The 20,069-nt window shown below is 42.1% G+C and overlaps 2 protein-coding genes and 1 long non-coding RNA gene across 3 annotated transcripts; 1 reads left to right on the forward strand and 2 right to left on the reverse strand.

The window, feature by feature from the left end:
• Nucleotides 1-5,969: 5,969 nt before the first annotated feature.
• Nucleotides 5,970-10,224, forward strand: LOC130210022 (uncharacterized). Its single transcript, XR_008834757.1, has 2 exons — nucleotides 5,970-7,215; nucleotides 7,381-10,224. It is a non-coding gene; the product is annotated as an uncharacterized LOC130210022 (long non-coding RNA).
• Nucleotides 9,835-11,676, reverse strand: mid1ip1l (MID1 interacting protein 1, like). The gene is made up of 2 exons (XM_056440007.1): nucleotides 11,567-11,676; nucleotides 9,835-11,107 (listed from the first exon to the last, which is right to left on the reverse strand). The coding sequence occupies exon 2, from the start codon at nucleotides 11,023-11,025 to the stop codon at nucleotides 10,519-10,521; it is 507 nt and encodes a 168-aa protein (XP_056295982.1). The 5' UTR covers nucleotides 11,026-11,107; nucleotides 11,567-11,676; the 3' UTR covers nucleotides 9,835-10,518.
• A 1,614-nt stretch (nucleotides 11,677-13,290) lies between these two features.
• tspan7 (tetraspanin 7) lies at nucleotides 13,291-19,482 on the reverse strand. Its single transcript, XM_056440037.1, has 8 exons — nucleotides 19,275-19,482; nucleotides 16,843-17,031; nucleotides 16,682-16,756; nucleotides 16,492-16,596; nucleotides 16,101-16,256; nucleotides 15,891-15,974; nucleotides 14,839-14,923; nucleotides 13,291-13,980 (listed from the first exon to the last, which is right to left on the reverse strand). The coding sequence occupies exons 1-7, from the start codon at nucleotides 19,359-19,361 to the stop codon at nucleotides 14,855-14,857; spliced, it is 765 nt and encodes a 254-aa protein (XP_056296012.1). The 5' UTR covers nucleotides 19,362-19,482; the 3' UTR covers nucleotides 13,291-13,980; nucleotides 14,839-14,854.
• Nucleotides 19,483-20,069: the final 587 nt, after the last annotated feature.

The raw sequence follows: 20,069 nt of genomic DNA on the forward strand, positions 1-20,069 counted from the left end.
CCATGTGGAATATCCAAAAGATTGACAGTTACGAATCTTGGGGTTAATTTCGATTCAATTTTTCATCAGCACAGTCAAATTCTGAAATTCTTTCACGAATGCAATAAAAAGCTGAAATATGGTATCTTTATCCATCGCTGATGCAGACATCCTAACTCAGGCCGTTGACACAATAATCCAGATTGGATTATTGTGTCGTTTTTTTGTTGGGCCTGCTGCTTGCAAGTACCACACGTCTTCAAATGGTTCATAACTCTGCAGCTGGAATGAGCAGAACGCTCCAGTTTTAGCTACCGTTCATTGACTTCCGGTCTGTGTTAGATCCGAATTTGAGGGGCTTCTGGTGACTGCTGTTCTAATACAGACCTCCTGTCTGTCCCATGAGTAAAAAGAAATGAAGTCAGCAGGCCAAAGGGCCATTTCCTATCACACACCCTTCCTCTGGAACAATATTCTTATGGAAGTCAATGTGATTCTGTTGAGACCCTTCAACAAGCTGCTTATTCTCTACTCATCTGGCTGGCGGTGTCAATCTCAATGTATAATAGAAACTCGGTAGTCCTGCAGACAAAAATAATGTTATCCTTCTGAAAGCCAGTGCTCCTCAATCCCACTGTTTCCTTGGTTCCCTGCGACCTCTCGTTCTCCCTTCATTCACATGTCGAATCTGAATCTCCGTCCTCGGAGAGATTGAGCCTCTCCTCTTGTCTCCCTCTGTGTGTTTGTTTGAATCTCATTTGCATTAAGGGTGTGCTTGAGATTTCATGTGTGTAGCGTGTCCTCTTTCCGGGTTACACGGGTTCAGTCAGGCTCTCGCAGAGTGGAGACGACCTGGAAGCCGCTTGACGTCCTCCTGCATCTATCTTTATCAGATACAGCGCGTTCACATTCTGTGTACCACTTTGTCCTCGAGATTGTCTGTATTGTAATTTTGTTACGTTGGTCTTTCTGTACACACTGTCCCTCCTCAGTTGCTCTTCCGGAGGTTTCTTCCATTCTCCCACCTTTTTTTTAGTTTGGAGAGTGTTTTTAAAATGAAGCTTGTCACTGTTGTTGTTCGAGACACAATGGAGCCTCATGCAGGAGAGGGCATCGTGAGAGACGAGTGACTCTGTTCAGCCTGCAGGACAGCTGGTCTGAAACTTAACACACAACAAGTTAATAACCACATAACCATTTGATGTTAATTGACAAAATGTAATATGTTTAACCATTACAATAACATATTACATAACTTTAGCTCATGACATTTACAAAAATGACACAAACATAAGCAAAATGAATGCTTAAAAATGACATAACGGTGCCATCAGATCACACTTATCCCTTTTACCTTGTATTTACCTTCTATTTTGAAGTTGAACTTTAAGTTTCTATCTTAAGACATGGACAAAATTAAGGAATGCATTTTAAAAAAGAAGCATATTTCTCCTAATGCCACCACTAATATCTGAGCCACCATAATAGACTGGGATACAAGATTTGCCCAGGAGCATATGGGCCTGTGTTTGTGTGTGTGTGTGTGTGTGTGTGTGTGTGTGTGTGTGTGTGTGTGTGTGTGTGTGTGTGTGTGTGTGTGTGTGTGTGTGTGTGTGTGTGTGTGTGTGTGTGTGTGTGTGTGTGTGTGTGTGTGTGTGTGTGTGTGATAGAGAGGTGTGTTATTGTACTGGGATGTGACATACCAGTCGTTTCCCCTTACAGGCCCCATGGTGCAGATGGTCCAACCCTCAGTGAAAACTACAGCCTCCATGAGGTTACTAGAGTTCAGTCTCTGCTGCTACCGGCTGTTTCTCATAGCCGTGATCGCATGTGGCTGCTGACGGTTTTGAGCCTGTTTCATGTAGATTTTTATCTGATTTAAGTATTTTTCATGACCTACTCGTAATGAGGATTTTAAAATTAAAAATGTTTGCACCTCAAACTTCCAACTTCTGATGTTTTTCTATTTTTTGTGTAAAACTTTATCCAGATTGTTCAAACTATTCCAAGTGATGGGATTATGTGCCTGTAAATTTTAGGAGTCTTTGGGAAAGCTTGACTTTTCCGTAAATCAAGCCTCATTATGTCATACATGGAGGATGAACTCACGGGCCGCCCCCTTTCACCAAGCCCCCGCCAGACCTCCGCGCTCATTGGCTACCTGTTGTGACGTAGTAGCATCTGATTGGAGGAAAACGAGGGCAAGTCTCCACAAGACCTACTGACAGACTGACATGGAAAGAGGAATGGGAGGCCAGCCTTGGAGACAAAAGGATTATGAGGCATAGCAACGTTTTGTACAACAGCATAATATATACAACCTGTGTATGTGTATGTGTGAGGGAGATGGGTGGTCCTTATATATTGCATGTATTCTTTAACTTAAACTCACCATATGTTATAATACACCATAGGCCTATTTGGTTTCTTTTTTTTACCAAACTTTCAATGAAAATCCAGCCCGAGCAACACACGCCATCATGCTTCACACGCCTTTTCAGGTTGTCAATGGTTATTATGTACCTGTCTGTATATTGTTTGTTATGATAATGAGTTCCGCCTGGACTTCAGGTTCACTGAGTGCATCTGGTGCAACAGTTACATAACAGCCCTCACAGAGCAGGGGGGAGTCCTGGTCACTTAGCTTGCATCTAAAGCTCAGCCCAGATACTTTCCTTTTCTCTCAGTCCTCATTACCGCTCGCCGACCTGAATCTTAAACATATACCAGAATAAACGTTGTAAACTGTCTGAGTTGTCATTGGGACGTTTGAGGAATGTTTTAGTGCCTGAGACAGATCAAACTAGCTTTCATCCCGTGAGACGACACAGGACTCTTTTGTTAATATCAGGAGATGAATGTGTTCTCTCGCTCCACAGCCAGTTAAGTGTTGAATGTCGCTCCACAACACATTGATACATTATGGAAGCACTGCTTTGAAATAGCGCTCTCATGGGACGTTACATGTCCTCGGTTCGCGTTGATTTCAAGAGATCTAATGGTGTTTGATCTGTTGCTATCTCTGACTTAATTGTTTCACCCTCTCAGCTCTAAATATAACCCAGGGGCAGAAAATAACAATGCTGCAAGAAGCTTGACCTCGTCCAGACATCTGAGTTAGTTTTGGTAATTGTCCAAACATTGCAGCAAGCCTGCAGGCCTGAGACACACAGCCACCCAGACAGTCATGAAATCTGATTGAAATAATTTCCACTTTATAGCCACATGAAGGTTAATCAAACTAGATGAGGTCCGCATTATAACGTGCAAGTGCAGATATCATAAAAGGATTCAAATCTGTTGGACTAATCAATGTATGATGTGAAGTTGAAGCACTGAGAGGAGCTGAGAGGTCAGTTAGAATATCAATTGAAGTGTAAGAGATGAAAGCAGACTGAAAGCAAGCATTGAAAGCCGTTGAATTGTCAGTTGCATGATAAATATTGTATGAACAATATATGGGAGTTTCAGTTTATGTTGAAGTAATTACATTACAGTTGAATTATTAGTTGAAGATCAGAAAAAAAGATTTTAAAGAGTAATTTCATTTTGAATGTGAGAGCTAAATGTTGAAAAGCATGTTAGATTCATGTTCTGTAGGAATTTGAAGCGCCAGTTTGTCGATAACCGCGCACACAATGAAGAGCAGCAAACCTGCATGTGTCTAAAAAAACTCAAATATAAACTTTGCACTTGAACTTTGTATTCCTATGTAAACCAAAAGATTAAATGAGGGGAGAGGCGGGGTTGCTCCCACAGAACATTGTGCAAAAAGGTTATTGTTAAAATGTCTTGAAATGTGAATTGTTTGCACTTGGAATAATGTGTTAAGTTTAAGTTCAGGCGTCAGTATCGATAGTTGAAATCAGAAGTGCTGAAGGCACGTTCAATTTCCATTTACAGAGCTACAGGAAGTTGATTGCCCGTGTGTATTTAAGCACAGAGACACTGAGCAGCTGAGAGCAGTTTATGCAGAGGTGAGTCGTTTAACTCAAAGCACCTTCATGAGTTTAAACTGAGGAAAAGTTTGAAGTGTCAGTTGAAATGTCAGAAATGTATTTGCTGACATCAGCGGTGAAATTGTTGTTGACATTTAACACAAAGCCGTCAGATCGTCAGTTGGAGTTGAAGAGTAGGTGTTGCCTGCATGCGGCCGGCCCACTTTCAAAACTTGCCTAGACAGGAATTCTGGTTAAAATGGAGAAACTCTTCACTTCAGAGGGAGGACACGTCTCTGGTCTTTGTCTCACTTAAAATGTGGCTTCATGTTGATTTCTATAACTAAAGACCTCGAGAACCCCAAAATCCTCTCATTGAAAGATAACCTTCTAGCTAGAAAACAAAACACTGGAACACTTGGAAACTTGAACCCGGTGATCTCTGTGAATTTCCAATCTCCACTGACAACAGAGGGCCGCATTGTTATCGAACGCACTCACACACAGCCATTGTCTCGCCTCTTGTCTTGAAGATTGGATTAAATGCAGCGACAAACCAGAGATGGCACCTGTTTGTGCTGCAGAGCCGGAGGACTTCAGTGGGAGGGATGACCCGGATGGTTTTCACCTAACTGATAATCAGGACCCGAGTAAACAGAGTGCCATCCCTGTAGAGATAAGAGGGCCACTGGTGGAAAGTAGTTTGAGATTATATTCTCCTTTTTACTTCTACTTCGGTACATTTAGGATTAAATATCCACTCATTCAATCATCTGACAGCTAACGTAATACTTTTCAGAAGACGTTTTTCCACACAAAACATTTTAACGACTTCTGCCAACGGCTCCCAGAGATCATCTTTGGAAAAATATACACACAAAGAAAAAAAGCATACAAAGCTCCGGACTCTCTGTGTGTGTGTACATTGTGCAAGGTTGCATTGACCTATATTAGCAGCAGACAGGGCCGGGCTGAGGGGATTGTTCGCTCTGTGTCAGGCTGTAAGCCGCTCCAGCTGGACTTCACACCCACTCCACTTTTGCATAACCTCATGCATCCCGCCCCTGTAGGTTCTGCACGGAGCCGGCGCATACTGATCCTGGTGATCACCAGCGATGGCAGAGTGTCGTGTTCTCTGGGGTTTGCAAGTGTAATGGCGTGGGCCAGATGGGTTTTCTTCTGGGGGGGGGGGGGGGGAAACTAATTGGCTTTAATGAGCTTTGGGGGAATTCAGTATTTTCTCCTCCAATGTCAGAGGACCAAGTTCCACCAGCAAGGAAGCCCTTTGTAACCCAAACAACACTCTGAGGGCTTCTTTTCCCAGAACCAGAGGATACAGAACTATCAGTCGAGGCCAGGTCTTATCACAAAGACGAGGAAGAGGGAAGATGGAGGATAGAGGAAGGGGGAAGGGGCAAGGAGGGCGGTGCCTCTATGTTGTGGTTCAGCCTCTGCCTAAAAGAAAACATGTTGTTCCTGGCTTTACATCTGTGTTTTGCTGATGAGACAACAGAGCTGAGGATGATCTGAAGCTGAGAGACCTGACAGAGAGACTTAATCTGCAATCTTTTGGTCAATAATCAAAGTTTGATAGAGATACAGAGGCCTTGATCCAAGAACACAATAATAATGTAGTTACTGATAACATTCTGGCTATAGAGAACATCAGTTGACCTGTAAGAATAGTGGTGGGAGAAGTATTCAGACCCTTTACTGAAGAAAAAGTACCACAATGTAATACTTGTATTTAAAGTAGTCATCATGCAGATGTTCTTCTTTTTTAAATGACTGCAAAATGACCTGAGAGACGACAATGAAAAGATACAAGACGTTGTCTGTGTCTTTCAGTCTGGAGAAAAGTTGGGCCTTTTACACGTCTGTGACATGCAGGGGCCCATTTCTAATAATTCCACTATGACTGTAGGCTACTTAGATGTACAAGTAGCAGCTATTCACTGATATAGTTGTGTGTTAGAATAAAGGAACAGTGTGTTGTCGTGTGTGTGGGATTTAATGGCAGAAATGGAATATAATATTCAGAGCTATGTTTTTATTAATGTATAATCCCCTGAAAACAAGAAGCATTGTGATTTTGCAAACTTAGAATGAGCTGTTTATATCTACAGAGGGAGCGGTCATGTTTCTACAGTAGCCCAGAAGGGACAAACCAAGCATTGGAGAGGTGGCTTTTTCACTTCCTTGTACGTGGTTGATCCGTTTCTCGTTATATTGTACATACTTTCCACTATATTCTTTTCAGAGTATCACGTTCTTATTCTATCTCATCAGGTGAAGCCGGAGGAGAGACTGAGCTTTCTTCACGGATGTGTTCTGCTCTTGTGCTGCAAGTGAGATGTCGAACACACAGAAATGTGAATGAAATGAGTGAGCGTTCTGGTTGGCATTATTTCTGCAGCACAACAAGGCAGCGCATTGTCCATCTGAGACCTCACGATAATGGAGGCTTCACCGCCTTTCACATGAGACCAATGAATCCAACGATGTCACACAACAACAAACCTGTTTCAGTCACAAACAACCGTCACCTGGAGCCCAAACACCTGCTGGAGGGCAACTTCCAGTTCACCGGGAAGAATGGAACTCACGTAATCTTTGACAGAATTTACTTGACTGTATGTTAGAGTGAAAGATCTTTCGACGTTAAAAAACGTAATTTTTTATTTTGAGAATACATGCACATTATAAAAAACTCAAGGTCTCACACATTAGTTTATACCGGAGCTCTCAACCGTATCCAACAGCCACAGAGCAAACTCCACAAGATACGGTCAAAGGTTTTGCATATTTGACCACAGATATGTTTATGAGTGAGGTTGTTAATAGTGGTGGTGATTCTGAAGTGAATGATGTAGTGTTTATAATGACTACGTGTCGAGTGTATAATCAGCTGGTAAACATGTGATGTTAAAGATTAGCTGCACTTACAACCAGCTAAAACAATAAAATGCTGCTTACAGTGTTGCCTTTCTAAACTAAACTACCTTTTACAGCGAACATCTTTGTATTTGGTTTAAATGTTGAATGCAGGATGCTAGTAATGGAGTTTTTGTAATGCAACTTTATACTACTTCCACTGCTGCCAGTAATTCAAATTCAGCAAATGTGTTATTTGTTGAATCCAAATATATTCAATTTCAAGCAAACAGTCACATATTTGTCTCTTTTGCTTAATTCACCAGTTAACTCAAAGGTCTACCGACATGTCTCTGGGGATTAAAGCAAACAACACAGTGAATGCACTCCGGTGTTGACTCAGGGAGCAGCGCTTTTATTGCAGGTGAGTGCACAATAAGGCTACCAGGGTTCAGGTGTGGCTGCCAGGTATATTGGTGCTATAAGAGCACTGCTAAAAAGGTACAAACTCTTATTTCAAGTCACGTTGCTGACCCTTAGTTACCTGCGTCATGTTAACTTGACCCGGTAATGCTCTCTGCTCCGTCAGGTTGTCTGAAGCGGTATCTCTGTTTGGGAGGCGCTTCACAGCTGTTGGGCCACAGACAGGGCTGCGGAGATGAAGACCGGAGTCTGCCAAGTCTGTGGTCACACGGCCTGGTGCTGCCAGGCAGGTGGGCCAACCACTCGGAGCCCCCTTTCAACACCAAATGTGTCCCAGGTCCCCAAGATGTGTCGGTGCCCTTGAACTGAACCTATAACTGCCAAAAATATCACACATCAAAACTTTATGTTGAGGTTGTAATTCATTCAATATAACGTCTCAATTTAGAATGAATGGCCTTTGAAACCGTTTTATTAATAGCGGCTGTGCACGCTGATGAAACAGCACAATGTACCCTCAACTCTGAGGCCACTTCCAATCTGCAATGTCCTGATCGGTTGCAGCGATTTGCTCTCAGGTTTCTCAAGATATTAGCGTGTCTCGGGAGACGTGTGCATGCAGAATATCAATGTCATGGTTCAAGCTCTTTGAAATCGGTTTGGTTGGAGCGTGCAGTGGAAAATACTATTTCAAAGCATATATTCGAGGAGATATCACTCATTTGATGCAACAAATATCGAACAAAAAAAACAAGCATTTAAGTGTCATATATAAGTAGCTTTAAAAATGTTCTTAAAACACTTGATAGTGTCAAAGGAATATTCGGATAAGAATAAATTGAAGATTGATACTATTCTCATGTCTGTCGGTGAAATAAAAGATCAAGCCGGAAGCCAATTAGCTTAGCTTACGTTAGCCTATATTAGCATAGCGTAGAGACTAGAAACAAGGCCGACACAGCTGCCTCCGGCTCTGACGTAACCTCTGAGGCTCATTCATTTACATTTCTATTTTATGCACAAAAATAATGAAATCGAAGCGGATTGCGTGCTGAACTATTTCTCATCCGGAAGCAGAAACGTCCTGGGCTGATGTTTTTTTTGTATGAATTTAACAAACAAGATTACAATGTGTTGGTTAGTGAGCTTTTAAGGCGCTGGAATTTTTGCCGCCATTAGACAACGCAAAGCTCGCGGATGTGTTTAGCGTTTATGCTAACCAGCCGTGGGCTGTAGATTCATGTTCAACGAAGATGAGTAACCAACTTCTCGAACACGTGGCAATAAAGCAGATTTCCTAGACTGTCGAGCTTTTGCTTTACGTTTGGGCCCCATAGTAAATGAAATTAATGTAGATTTGATTGCTGCGTATTAAAAAAGGTTAAAAATGGAGTAGGTATAGAAAAAACTGTTTTTATTCACATTCATTCATTGTCTGGCCAGCTGTCACAAATTTGCTTGACCCATTTTATCCAAGTGGACTGAGGCACAGTGACCAGCACAGCCATTTTGATTTGCAGCCATTTGTTTGGCCCATTGAGTGAAAAAAGAAAACTGGCCTCACACCAAAGAGCTCAGGCAGCACGTTTCATGCCAACTCTTAAACTCTGGCGAGAACAGAAGAGCACTAGTTTGTTTGAACATGTCTGCCCTAGACTTTTCTCCTGGCTACCCTTCATCACGCCACAATCATATCACCGATGTGCCTTTGAGAGAAAAAAAAGGGGGAAAAAGCCAATGCCACCGGATTGGCTGCTTGTGGTGGAGCTGTTGCTAAGGGGAGGGTTTTACTCCGTGATGGATGTGGCAGCTGGTGAGGGCCAGTTTGAGCAACACGTATAGCAATTTAATGTTTAATTAACGCTCCATGTGTTTATGTGATCAATATCCTCTGAATAGACAAAATCCTGCAGTTTTTTGGTTTATGTTCTGTGCCATCTGTTTAAACAGAGTTCGACTCACCTAAATACAGTCTCATCACTTATGAGCCAATGCACTTACAGCTTTTATAACCGCCTCAGTTGTTCGCACCATTTGACATGATTAGAGGACTGTAAATGTCAACAAAAATATTTTAACACTGGCAATAAAACCAAAACAGGATGTGCCGAGGGTTTGGTTACACCTGGACAAGTGTCTTGACAGCATAGCCACAATTTAATAGCTGTAAAAAACCTAGTTACATTTAAAAAAAAATGTAATTCGGTTTGTGGCCATTTTCTAAAGAATTAAAACAAAGTGACACGCATTAAGTGTGCTAACTTGCAGGAACTGCACACATAAATATTTACTTTACTACACGAACCGAGCTGCAGGATATTCCTGCAGGAAAGTTGCCTTCAAGCACAAGTGCATTCAGAAGGGCAACGGCACAACATGCATTTAGTTAAAGTCCGGTTAAGAGCTGCGACGTCTTTAAATAGTCTCCTTTAGGTAAATCCTCAGCAAAGCACTTTAAAGCCTTTAACATTATACAAGCTGCTAAACGTGACCTACAAAGTAACAGCAAGTCAAGTCACTAGTTTACGTGTCAAAATGCATCATGACATTCCTGTGCAGCTCCAAGCACTGACGAGAGTTCTCAACATCCTTCCTGTGCGCAGTGACAAACAAAGCAAAATAAAGTTTCCAATTATTTATTTCAGTTTAACCGTTTCAATATAAAATGTGAAATATTCAAGGACAGACAAATTAATAATATCATAAACACCGTGATGAACCATTTAAGCAGTCAGACAATGAGGAGTAACTGGACAGGGCTTGAGGGTATCAAAAGAAAAAGTCAAGGTACACCATGCTACAGTAATACCAAGTGGAACAATTTAAAAACCTCTGCAGGTTTTAGAGCCCTTCAGCTCAGCGTTAAAATTTGATATATAAAAAAAAAAAGGAGGGACAGAATAACCAGCATTCAATTTCTCCTATAGTCAGAAACCTTTTATTCACAATCTGGTGACCAATTAATCTTCAAACTTGAAATGAAAAGACAAAAAAGGGGCGGGCAGATATCTCCATGAACTAGTGCTGGGCTTCATGTGGACTAAGGGATCGGATTCAATAAACCTCGGCCACACAAAGTGTCCCTGTGCACCGGGACAGGCAGAGGAACGCATGCAGGCGTCAATGGCTTCAGGTGTGTTTTGGGTCGGGGATAGTTGGCGTTGCTTCTCAGGAGTGAAAGAAGTCGCCTTGGTCAGTTCACTGACCATTAAGCGCCATCAGAAAGAATTTAGGGGGCCAGGGTAACACATCCCATTGTGCAGGTCAAGCAGTCCAGGTGTGTGTGTGGGGGGGATAGTGACTTCTATCTCATGAAGTTTCCGCCTCCAATCTCCCTCTTGTACCTGTTGGTGAGGTGGTCGGCTTGCATTGTGAGCTTGGACAGAACCCCGAACAGACCCCGGAGGTGGTAGTGGAACTGGTTCTCCAGGTCCGTGTTCTCGTCCCGGAGGAGGTCCCCGGTGACCTGCTGCTGCTGCTCCTCCTGCTTCACCGCCATCTCCAGGAAGCTGGCGCCGCTGCTCATCTCCCTCTTCAGCATGCCCCACTCCATGTCGTTCTTGATGGACTTGAGCAGCAGGTAGTGCTCGTACATGTCCCGCTGCTTGTTGGGACACGGCGGCTCGTGGTTGTTTTCCTTGTTGTTGTTGGGCTCCAGCTCGCCGGCCGCGCGCTCCTCCAGCGGCACGTCGCGCAGCATGCTCGGCACCATGATAGTCTCGTCCATGTTGTTGGCGGCCGCGATGAAGCGGTGCATGACGTTGATGAGGGAGTTCTTGTTGCTGGCGGAGTCGACGCTGATCTGCATCATCTTGAAGGCTTTGGGGTGGCTTAGTTACGGCGGTGGTGATATTTAGGCAGAGCTGTTGTTGGGGTTTGAGGAGGTGGCTGATCTGCACGAGGAAGTGGGAAACATGAGGATGCAACAATAAAAAGCAAAACACCAAACTGCTGCAGGAAAGACGACACGTCGATGTCTGAGATACTTGCAGACGCATTTACAGTCAAAATGGACGTAAGGAACTCAATGTATAACCAGCTACAGACAGTTCAGTGCAGCGAGGGCGGAAATACGATTAAACCGAGGCTGTGTGCATCTCATCGCAGGGTTTACAGAAGGACCCCTCCTCCCCCCCCCACACGACCGCATTTCGACAAGCTACATGAATAATCGCCTTCAATTCGCCACATTGCAACATCCGACTCGCATCTTTACGACCTTGACCTCCTGATATCAAATTGTTTTCGTATGGACATTATTCGCGTCAGAGGGCTTAAATATACATTTGTTTAAAAAAAGGATATTATCCGCGTCAGAGGCCTTGTATATATAAAAGGATGCACAGACTGACCTGAACCACGAGGTAACCGGAGGAAAACCGTTCTGGGCGTCTTCTCAGGCTCTGCACACCACCCGCCGGGAAGAAAAATAAAAGATTTCCTCAACAGTCTGCTGGATGAACTCAGACTTTATACCCGACGCGCCGGGTTGAGTGGATGACAAACGCCCTTCCTGTGTTTTTCTACCGAGCCCATTGGTCGGCTTGGATTTAGGCGGACCCTTAAAAGCATCTGATCCAAAAAGGACCAATCAAACGCCAGCTTGCAGCTGCCAGTCAATTACGTGGGTCCAGGTTCTCCCGTAACCCTCAGTAACCTCTCCTGCCGACCGTTTGCAGCCTGAAGGCAAAACCGAGTCAAGTTCGCACAGGGAGGCAGCACGGGATCCTTCAGGCGGACTTTGCTTTGCAGTACAACTAAATGGAAATGGCCGTTTAGTATTTGTACAATTTTTTTTAACATCATCTCATCACTGGCTCTACAGCGGCCTTAGTATATTTTCTCACACAGCACTTCCACTGCTGGTTGGACGTGTTTCTTTTTTTTTTTTACAATCTTAACCTGTCAATCACGGTATATATGCACAACAATATTTACCCCTTACAATCTTTAATTATTCCAAAGGAAGGTGTTGGTGTTACCTGATGGTTAAAGCTTGAACATGCTCCACTGCGTCCACCTTAACCCTTGTGTTGCCTTCGGGTCAATTTGACCCGATTCAATGTTTCACCCTCCTGTCGCCTTCGGGTCAATATGACCCGATTCAATGTTTAACCCTCCTGTTACCTTTATATTTACTAACATATTTTACCCTTGAGGTCAATATGACCCCAGCTATTAAAATCTCCAGAAAATTATTTGAATTAATATTGTTTTACAAGTTTAAGTGTGAGGTACTTTATGTTTGTTTGTTGACTCCCGAAAGAACACCGACATTAAACATTGAATCGGGTCAAATTGACCCGAAGGCGACAGGAGGGTTAAATATTGAATCGGGTCAAAATGACCCGAAGGCAACACAAGGGTTAAACATGAAGTAGTGACTAATCCTCAGCACGGAGGGGTCACACGGTCATGTTTATCTGCATGTTTGTCAGTAGTGCACAAGTGAATTTAATTAGATTAATTACAATGCTAGGGTGTTGCAGTATCAGAGCATCTTTGAGGTTATTAGTTACACCATTGACCCGCCTGTTGTGTCAAACTGGAAACAGTCAGTTCAATAATATTATTTTTCTGTTTGAATCCTTTCTTGAGGCTTTAGGGAGAATATGTATCCATTAAGTTATAGAAAAACTGCAGTTTTTCATAACTTTTCTTTGTGGCTTCATACTCATAGATATGCATCATTTCAGTCCAGCTATAGCACCCGGAGAATGTGTGTGTATTTACAGCATACATCATGAAAGACTGGTTTGAGATATCCTGCTCTAAAATTTAGATTCCTATATTTTAAAAGTTTGCATTACCAAAAATGTTATAACTAAGTGAATTAAACAGCGAATGCATTTCTAGATTTCCTCCAACAGTCATATTTTCATTTATCGTACAGAATATTTGAGAGGAATTCATCACAACAACTCTCGACAAACTGACCAGAGACATCTGAACTCTCTCTCCACGTTGTATCCTGGAGTCGTGTTCATCGGACAAAACATTTGTTCAAATGAATGTAGCCTCCAGACATCTGTGGGACACACAGCCAGAGTTGCATGCAGATAACCGAGCACACGCGTTGTTGAAGATACTAAATTTAATCTTTATTTTTTTTGGTCAAGTATTTCACATGCATCCACAAAAGAATAACAATTTAACACTGAAGACTGTGATATAAAGTTGGCTGGCGAATGGAACTGGCACACATGAATGCTGGTTTTCAACACTTCTGGCCCACGTTGTCGTCAGTGACGCTCACTTTCGGGTCGTTCCCGTGAAACACACACGCGATTTCAGGTTGGCGACCTCCTCGTCCACCTCTCAGGCTTATTTTTGGTTTCACTTACACAGAAATTCACGTAGTGTTGCAGAGACGTTTAACATCTTTTTTTTAAAGCAGAATTATAAAATAAGGCAGCTGCATTACAAAGACACAATACATGGACATGTTGACAATTGGTCAATTAACTGAAATAAAGTAACACCTACGCTTAATAGAAAGCTCTAATTAAATCTCAGGAGTAACAAATGATGTTCGAAATGTCCAGGTAATCTTGAATTTTTCAGACTGCACTGCAGAGAACGACCGCTTCGGGTTTCCTTTCACATTTCTTCCCCATCTGCTCATTTGTCATTGGTGAATAAAAGAGGAAGCAATGAGTGTTTTTCCCTTTCTAAAATAATATCAACTAACAAACAACAAACACAAAAATAAAATCACAGGAGATTCTTTCAGCTCAGTTTGTATCAGGAGCTGCTCATCCGAGATCTGCGAAGACACAACGAAAACATGTGAGACAGGTATGTGAGACAGGTTGTTACATGTCAGTGTTGCGTGTTCTCTCCTCCCTCCTTGTTTATCCGTTCAGGTGTCATCAATTACCACCGGGACAGGTCAATCCAACTGCACCTGGGTTCCAGAAGGCAATCTGGCCAATCGGCTGAGTGGGCCCCGTTTAAAAGGAAGAAGCCTGAAGAGTTTTATTTATTTTTTATAGGTATAATTGAAATGTAGGGATGAGGGTTAGTAATTTTTTAATTATTTTGTTTTGAGGGTAAAGAATCTACTGTCTGATTAATACTCCAGAGCAGATGGTGGCGGTAATGCACCAATTATATGGATGCCAACCGCCGTTAAACAAAAGAAGAAGAAGAAGTTCGGGGGTGGGTTTGACTAGTGTAATGTTTACACTGACTCTGCTAGGTGTGCAGTTTAGTGGTGAGAGGCTGAGGACAGGAGGTACGCTTGGGGTACCCTGTGCATGTGTACACTCGTGTAGGTACCGTTTGTCTAGAAACATTAGACTATTGGTTGGTGCTCCCCGTTTTCTTTTCATAGAGGTAGTTCGCCAAGCCTAGCTTTGTTATCTTAATTTCATTTGTTTGGCACAACCACAACTGTCCCAATCTCTCCCACTTCATGAACCCTTCGCGTTTTTGTGTAAGAATAAATATTATTTGAAGCCGTTACTTCTACTTTTGGTCTTTTTACGTATTCTTTGACTGCCATGTGTTCGCCATTGTGCAGAGTACAATCTGTACATGATTTAGTGTCCCAGCTAGGAACAGCAATTCAGAACATTTCACTTCCTCAATATTTTATACCTTTGCCGATAACAAATCTCACCTTTGGAAGGTCACCGTTAGACCATCTCATACTGGTTGTTGGTTATGTATCGAGACAAGCAGCAGGACAGGAATATCCCAATGAGCTGAGAGGAAACACATATGACACAATATAGATGAATCAAAACAGACACAACTAATTAATCTTAACACAAACTACGCGTTCTATCAGTTCACTGTATAACTTAACCGCAGAGTGTTGCAGATACAGCTGTGCATAGGGCGACTGCATTGGGGTGAGACGGGCTAAAAATAACAGACTAGATTGTGTCAACCATTATTTAAAAGCGAAAATGAAGGTAGTAAATGTTGTAGGATTCTGCACAGCAACTATCCGGTTTAACTTTGACCTCCTGCACTGTTTCACAACACAATGGTTAATTATCATCAACATGTTGCTGTGGCCACGTTTGCTTTCCTAGTCATGAAATCACAGCTGTAAAAACAACTTGTTCACTCCTCAATGAATAATAGACACTTCATTAATTCGATAGTGAGCAGTAAAATGGGATTTTAAATACAGGGCACCACTTTAAATAATGGCGTAGTACTAAGCGACTGAGAGGGTCCCAGTTTTGTTTATTTGTGTGCACGAGGGAACACAAGTGACACAACTACAAATGAAAGACTTCAGGAGTCACATCAATTTATAAAAGGTAACACCCCCTCAAACCCTGCTAGAACCGACATCGCTGTGCAGCAGGTGATTTTAGTACGTATTTATGATCATTTTCACCTTTTAGACAGTATGCTTAGATATATATATGTATGTATTTTATGCCTGGTTTCCTGACTGCTCACATTATTTTATTTACGTATTGGTTAATTTAACAGACAGAAAAATAAACATTTGTCATTGCGACAGAAGTAGCCAAAAGGTTGACGTTACAGAGTCATCTGCCCAGATGTTGCTCTACTAGATTCCTTTTCTGCCTGTGTCACTGCATCCTAAATACTTCCAAAGCAACAAAAACAAGACACAATGGTGGAAATAAACAAATAATATGTCCCATTTGTTTGGAGACCAAGTATCTGAAAAAACTTGTGATGTACCTGGAAGAATGCAATCCCAAAGGAGATGCCTGCGATGATTCCCAGGTTGGACTCCATCACATCGGTCACCCGTGCGAAGCAGCCCTGCAGCAGAAAGACACAATTATGGAGTTTAAAAAAAGTTTTCTACAAACATAGTTGGGCAGTTTTTGAGCCAACCGCTTTCCCCGATTGTTCCTATGGTGTTGTGATGCGAGGCGCTGAACTCACCACCGTGTACACCTCCGTCCCGGCCTTGATGATGTCTTTGAGGATCTCTGGTTGGCAGTTGGCGCTGTCCTTACAGCAGCTGGTAGGGATGCCATTCTCCTTAAAGTAACCTGTTTCGCCCCAGTCAGTGTAATTGTTCACTCCGCAGCAATACAACTATAAGGAAATAAAGTCAGCAACAAACTTATTACAGTGATGTAATAAATCTCTTTGAGCGACAGAAAATGGGTCAACATTGTTTAGCTTTTTGAAATGACTGTAGATGTTTTGGAGCAGCACTTCTCTGCTGCATGTTCAGTGTTTAGTTGCCCTTTTGAGATGCCCTAGAGTTATTTGTTTTCAAGTCAGATAAGAGTAACACCATTCGTGTGATGGGAAACCGCCCACTTACGGTGCTCTGGATGGAGTCCACTGCCATGCTGCTGCTGCTGCTGCTGTCGGTGCTATTGTAGGTCTTCACAGCGTTCTTATAGGCAACGCCGAACTTGGCCTTGATCTGGTGAATTCAAAATAAAAATGATATCTATTATGTGCACCAAAAAAAACCAACAACACTTGAGTGTTTTGGAGGATTAACTGACCTCATGTCTGAAGATAAAGCCTGAGACACCGGCCACGAGCTCCGCCAGGAACACCAAGGTCAGGAACATGGTATACTGAAGGAAGCCATGCATATGAAACCATTACACACGGTCACATCAAATAGGGACCATTTCAGGGAACTGGCTGCACCTCCACTGACCAGTTTGAGCATCCATGGGCTGCCGCGGCATGTAGCGAAGCATCCGAACAGTCCGAAAATAACGATGATGGCTCCAGTCCCGATGAGGACATAAGGCGCATTGGTGCTGTCCTCAGAGGCCAGAGAGAAATAGGCCTCCAGGCTCACCTTCCCCCACACGCCCACGGCCAGCAGGATCACTCCTGTGAACTGAAGGCGACGGCAGGGAGTCAACAAAGAGCCAGAGAGAAACATGCAGGTTATAATGATCATTTCTACAGTATTTAATTTGTTTCTATTAATGATATTAAATGAAACGTAATGTGTGGGAGCTACATTTTGAAGAGTTTGTAAAGACGAACAAAAGAAAGTTATGAGATATTCAGATCACTTATTTGTCACGCAATAATGCACAAACAGTTACTGTTACATAAGTTTGATAATTTGTTGTCGTTTCTTTGACAAATATGAATTGTACAATATCAGGAATACTTCTAAATAAGAACCATGTTGGGATGAAATACTCGATTTCCCTCATTGATTTCTTTCTTTAACCCTTGTGTTGCCTTAGGGTCATTTTGACCCGAATCAATACCTCTCCCCCCCCCTTTTTAATTAATTACCCATTCAATGTTTGTGTGTCGGTTCTTTCATTAGTCAAAACAAACAAAAGTGCCTCACACTTAAACTGGGAAAACAATAATAATTTAAATAAATTTTTTTTGTTTTTTTTTGCTCATTGGAACCCAAAGGAAAAAAAAAAAATATAAATATAAATATAAATATAAAGGTAACAGGGAATGAAAACATTGAAAAAAAATGAAATGAGAGGGAGGAGAGATGAAGGTGTAATCACACAGGTCAAAAAAAATGTTAAATCGGTTCTCAGTGGAGCAAATGCAGGTGAAGAGAAGCATTAAAGGGAGATGTTGGCGCTCTGACTGAAATGTAGCCTCGAATATTGTTCACAATCATCAGCTGTTTGATAAACCGACCTTGTGTCAGTCTTAAAAACACATAATTCAGATGCAGCAGATTATGCATCTACAAATTACCTGTCCAGAGTGGAGTAAAAACACACCTGGGATACCCCGCTCGCCTCAGCCGGAGGTTTTATCATCTCAGCATCTTTTGACTGCCCACACCAGTCATTAGCCGGAGGGGAGGCATCAGCTCAACCAGCCATGAGCCATAAATTGCTTGATAAAAGCACTAACCTGGACTTTGTGTTCGCAGCCTGAGACGCTGTTTGCTCAGTACAAAGATGAACGAGGGGGAAGACGTGTCTGCTCTCTTTCTCTCTTCTCCAGACCATCTTACATTTAGATATGTACTCCATGTAATTACTGCTGCAACCGGCAGTTACTTTCATTAGCAACTATTCCGGCGGTTATCGTCTCATTTAATCGTTTGGTTAATAAATAACAATAAACTATTTGATGAAAATTATTTTCCAGGTACAAACACCAAACATTCTCTTGTCCTGGCTTCTCAAATAGGAAGATTTGCATGTTTTCCTTGTCCTACGTGACAATACATCTGAATATATTTGGGTTTTAGATAGTTGGGCTATTAGAAAAAGTTGACGCTAATGCTCCAACTATTTATTAAATGCCATTTAATTGCGAGCCTGTTATAGTTCTTAAGTTAGTGCGCAGTACTGTAGATCAAATGTACATTGAGACTTCCTACAAACAACCCCACATTAACATAAAAGTAGACCGTTATGAAATGTGCCTACATGAAAGCATACGATTAAATATACAGAGAATACAGTTTACAATAATAACAACTTTACATACATGAATTAAATAATGGTTGAATTTTACTTTTATTTAATGGAAATTCCTGTTTTTAATAAAATTACTACCAAATGCATGTTTTCTCTTCCACTGTTTATGACATTTTATGTACCAAGTGATTAAATACGAAAATAAAGACGGCCTAAACAGTGACCACTAGTGTTTGTTGTCACTCCTATCATTACGTCTCTATCACGGTAATGATGCAGTTGGAAATAAAGTTACATCATCAGCTAACGCTACATGTTCTGTCCATCGACTAATGCACTTTTATTGTAGTTTATTAACATTTAATCAAGTTTGTTAAAAGAACAACAATAAAAAGTGTAAAAGCTGACCTCCGCTTAACAACCTCACGTATTATACCAAAGTTACTCTCCGGTTTGTAGGTCATTTGCGGAGTTTTTAACCTCGAACGCCCCGACGTCAACAAGCGGCTTCTTTGTGTCAACAAGTGAGACGAAGCTCAAACTCAAACTCAATCACGGTTTTCTCAACACATTTAACTCCGTGTGTGCGCGCGCAGGTGTGGCCCGTTCGTGATTGCAGGAGTTGGGTTGGATCGCCTCGTTGGCAGCGCCGCCGCCGCTTTGAGCCCATTGTTGCTCCTCGAGCTCGAGCTCGCGCCCCCACTAGCTACGTGCAGCTCACCCAGAATATGAGGCTGTAGGAGATGAGGAAGGTCTTCAGGCAGGTGATCACCGGCTTCGTCTGTAGCCGTCGGGACGGCGGCGACATGGTTGCGTTTTTACTTTCAACGAGAGAAGAAGACAAAAAGGAGAGAGAAAAGTTGACTTCACACCGCCCTGGAGGGGAGAGGGGGAGACGAGGAGCAACAACTTCGGGGAGAGAGAGGCGAGAGGGGAAGTGTCGTCACTAACTCTTCAAACGAGCCAGAGTCAAGTCAGCGGTCACATGGATGTTACATATCCTCGTCAAGTACACCTTCACAATAAAACGTCAACGTACTGCTTTGAAAAGAGAACCACGGTAAACTCTTGTATTATGTGACGCACACAATACGTGTATGGAGGGATGTCTGCAAAACTGTCCAATTGAATAGCAATGGAAAGTTAATCTTGATTAAAAGTTAAAATGGGAAATCCAAATTATGACATAATGTTACATTGAAATTACATCTCATTCTCATGAGTCAATTGTTCTTATAAATGTGGCTTCAGAAATGTAATGTTTGCTAAGTTCAATTATAAGTAAATAATAATAAAAAGGTATCTAGTACTAGCCCACTTTCTCCTCACTTTTGCCAAAATATGATATAGTAAATGCATAATGTGGCTCAATATTAGCTCAACATTTTGACTTTCTAGCTTGTATTTAAACGTGACAGTAATCTAATTGATTGAACCTTCTTGACTAAAATGATCACAAATTAAGTTTTAACAATTGACTTTTTGTGTTAGTGGTTGAAGTGGCCCTCCATTGTTT

The sequence above is a fragment of the Pseudoliparis swirei genome, chromosome 19 (assembly GCF_029220125.1).
Source record: "Pseudoliparis swirei isolate HS2019 ecotype Mariana Trench chromosome 19, NWPU_hadal_v1, whole genome shotgun sequence".
Classification (NCBI taxonomy): Eukaryota; Metazoa; Chordata; class Actinopteri; order Perciformes; family Liparidae; genus Pseudoliparis; species Pseudoliparis swirei.